Below are 2971 nucleotides of genomic sequence, written 5' to 3'. Positions count from 1 at the left end.
ACTTTGCATGATATACTCATTCCTATGCTTTTGCCATGCATTTGTGACCCGTGCTTTGCATTACACATGATGATTGATTCTAATACTTGTATGTGTATTTGCAAGCTTGGTGGAGATATCACTTGTCATTGCCATATTTGCTTTGTGCCCCATACCTATGATTATACTATGATCTTGCTTTGTGTTCGTGCTTGCGATATGTCATGTGCATTGCCTATGCCTATTTTTTGCTCACATGACATGATTGCCATGATTTCCTCTAGTATGTTGCATCTTCGCACTACTAGCTTGCACGACTTGTTTCCTATGATTGCTTACCTTGTTGCATCACCGATGACTCATACTTGCTCACTTCATGCGGTTGATGACAACCATCTACATGCTTATCACATGATTGTTATTACTTCTTGTCATATCTCTCCATATGTTGCCTCTCTCATCCTAGATGATTTGCCATGTATTGAGTGCAATTATGCCTTTAGTCTTGATAATGAGTTTGCCCCCATAGCATTCTCACATATATTTGGAGATTTTGACATATTCCTTATGAAGCATGCTTATCTTACCTCTTTGCACCATATACCTAGTGCCATGAATATTGCCATTGTTGCATCATATTCTTCACGCACTTGTGCTTCTAATGGATATGTGCGAGAGAAGAGAACCATCATGATGGATGATGTGTTTATCTACCATGCGCATACGTTCTTTCTTTTGTTGTGTGCATGTGTAGGATACTTGGACTTCGTGTCAACTTCGACATCACGTGAGTTGACAATCCGAGCTCTTGAGAGCGAACCACCTTCTACCATGATGATTCTACATCGCACTTGCTTGTACTTCAGCATTGTGAAGGACGCACAAGAACATGCTTTCAAGGTGATATCCTTCCCTTTTGAGAACCCCCAAACCATGAGCATGCATATTGTGGATCATACTACTTGTGTTGCTTGCACCATGCAACTTATTTGTCATCTTGGACCCCTTGCTTGCGCACATGTTAGAGATCTTGCTTCCACTTGTCATTTTCACAATTGCATGCATCATGATATATATGCCTTGTGTGTTGCATCCAATTCTTGGATTACTTGCTCCTATCACATGTTTGGTTGCAACAATGTCATCATTTCACATATGCCATGTCCCTTCGATTGCTACATGCTTGCCTTGATTGCATCACACATGATGAACACTTACTCTTTCTATTGTGTTGAGTGCCACACTACATTCACTACACCCCATGCACATTATGCTTGGATTGTCTTGCACTTGACCCATGTGTTTAGACACCTCATTATACTTGGTGTTGTGAATGATTCCTATGCCTATCATAGACCTTTTGTTGAGCACATTGCGCATTCTTACTATGATTTTGAGGTTGATGCTTGTTCACTTGTCACACATATTAGCATCTTTACCTCCCATTTGCATAATTGTTTCCATGATGTCCTTGATTGTGCTCACATTATATGCTTAATTGCCATGCCACACTTCTTTGTCAAACCATATGCTATGCTTGATGACAACACTTGTTGGGTGAATCGCCTCTTGAATGCTTGGTTTTGCTCTTATGCCAACCACATTTGTTTTTCTATGTGCTTGTTATCTTTGCTCCTTTTGAAGGAATTACAAGATGGTACGACATCGGAGAGTGCCCATTTGGAACTACAAGATGATGAATGCTTGGTGATCGTCCACTACTACACGACAAAATCATCTCTTTCCCATGGTGATTTGGATTTTGATCCGAGGTCGGATCTTTCCCAAGGGGGAGGGGATGATGCAGAGCATCCTATGGACATCACCATGTCAAGAGTCCATTTGGCAAGTGACACGTGCCACATCTACTTCATACATACAAAGGTGAATCATCTCCTTTACACTTGTCCACTTGTACCTTTCGAGGACGGTATACTACTTGACCCCTCTCTCGTGTGCATACATAGGTGTGAGCGGAGCTACACATTCATCAAGGAGGAGTCGAAGAAGAAGAGAACATCTACACCATCCAAGAGGGAAGCCTGGAAGCGGAGAAGGAAGCGCCAAGAAGAAGGCAGCAACTTCCAGGCGACCCCGTGCGCACGGGCCCCTCCCAGGCTGGCGGTTCTGAAGACCCCGTGCGCACGGGCCCTTGTTGGGCTTGGCCTTTGTATCCCCATCTCGTCCCTACTTACCCCTTCATCCCTTGGACCTATATATATATATACTCCTTCATCTCCTCCATTTAGACTTAGCGAAGAATAGATCTAAAAGGTAGATCTTAGCTCATGTATCACCCCTTGTGGGATTCCTCTTGAGAGAGAGACACTCCATTGGAGTTCAAGGCCTCCAATGGAGAAGATCCCTAGTGGATGAAGACCCCCTCATGGGAAGGGTCTATCTAGATCATTAAGCCCTCATCTCCTTCATAGGATTTGGGATGAACTCTACCATGTATCTTATTTCCCTTTGATTTGATCATGTACCTTGTGGACCTTGTGTGTTTGATTGTCTAGTGGATGTGTGATTGGACTTGTTCTTGAGTGTTCCTCTTGTTTTCCCTCTTGTGTTCATCTTGTTCTTGGGGATTCCCCCTCCAATTCATGAAAGATCTCCACTTAGGGTTCCACACTATATCAGAATGCTTGCCTCATATTGAATTTGCTTACAATCATTCATTGCATTCTACTACTAAGATGTGCCCTTTTGAAATTGTGTATGGTTTCCTACCTCGTGCACCTATTGATTTGTTGCCTGTTCCATCTTCCGAGAAGGTTAATTTTGTTGCTAAAGAATGTGCTGAATTGATTTGAAAAATGCATGAGTTAACTAAGGGAAACATTGAGCGTATGAATGCTAAATATAAACTTGCTGGAGATAAGGGTAGAAAACATGTTGTGTTTGCACCTAGAGATCTTGTTTGGTTACATTTGCATAAGGATAGATTTCCTAATTTGCGCAAATCAAAGCTAATGCCACGTGCTGATGGTCC

General features: G+C 42.3%; 1 protein-coding gene across 1 annotated transcript; it reads left to right on the top strand.

Annotated features, from left to right (window-relative positions):
* The first annotated feature begins 591 nt into the window (after nucleotides 1-591).
* Nucleotides 592-1690, top strand: LOC147970933 (uncharacterized). Its single transcript, XM_087523732.1, has 2 exons — nucleotides 592-1559; nucleotides 1624-1690. Exons 1-2 carry the CDS (start codon nucleotides 592-594, stop codon nucleotides 1688-1690), a joined length of 1035 nt encoding a protein of 344 aa, XP_087379858.1.
* Nucleotides 1691-2971: the final 1281 nt, after the last annotated feature.

Source organism: Triticum urartu, chromosome 5A (genome assembly GCF_056163025.1).
Source record: "Triticum urartu cultivar PI428250 chromosome 5A, HENAU_Tu73, whole genome shotgun sequence".
In the NCBI taxonomy this organism is placed as follows: Eukaryota; Viridiplantae; Streptophyta; class Magnoliopsida; order Poales; family Poaceae; genus Triticum; species Triticum urartu.
Note: the sequence above shows the minus strand (reverse complement) of the source record. Positions and strands in the feature narration are given on the sequence as shown.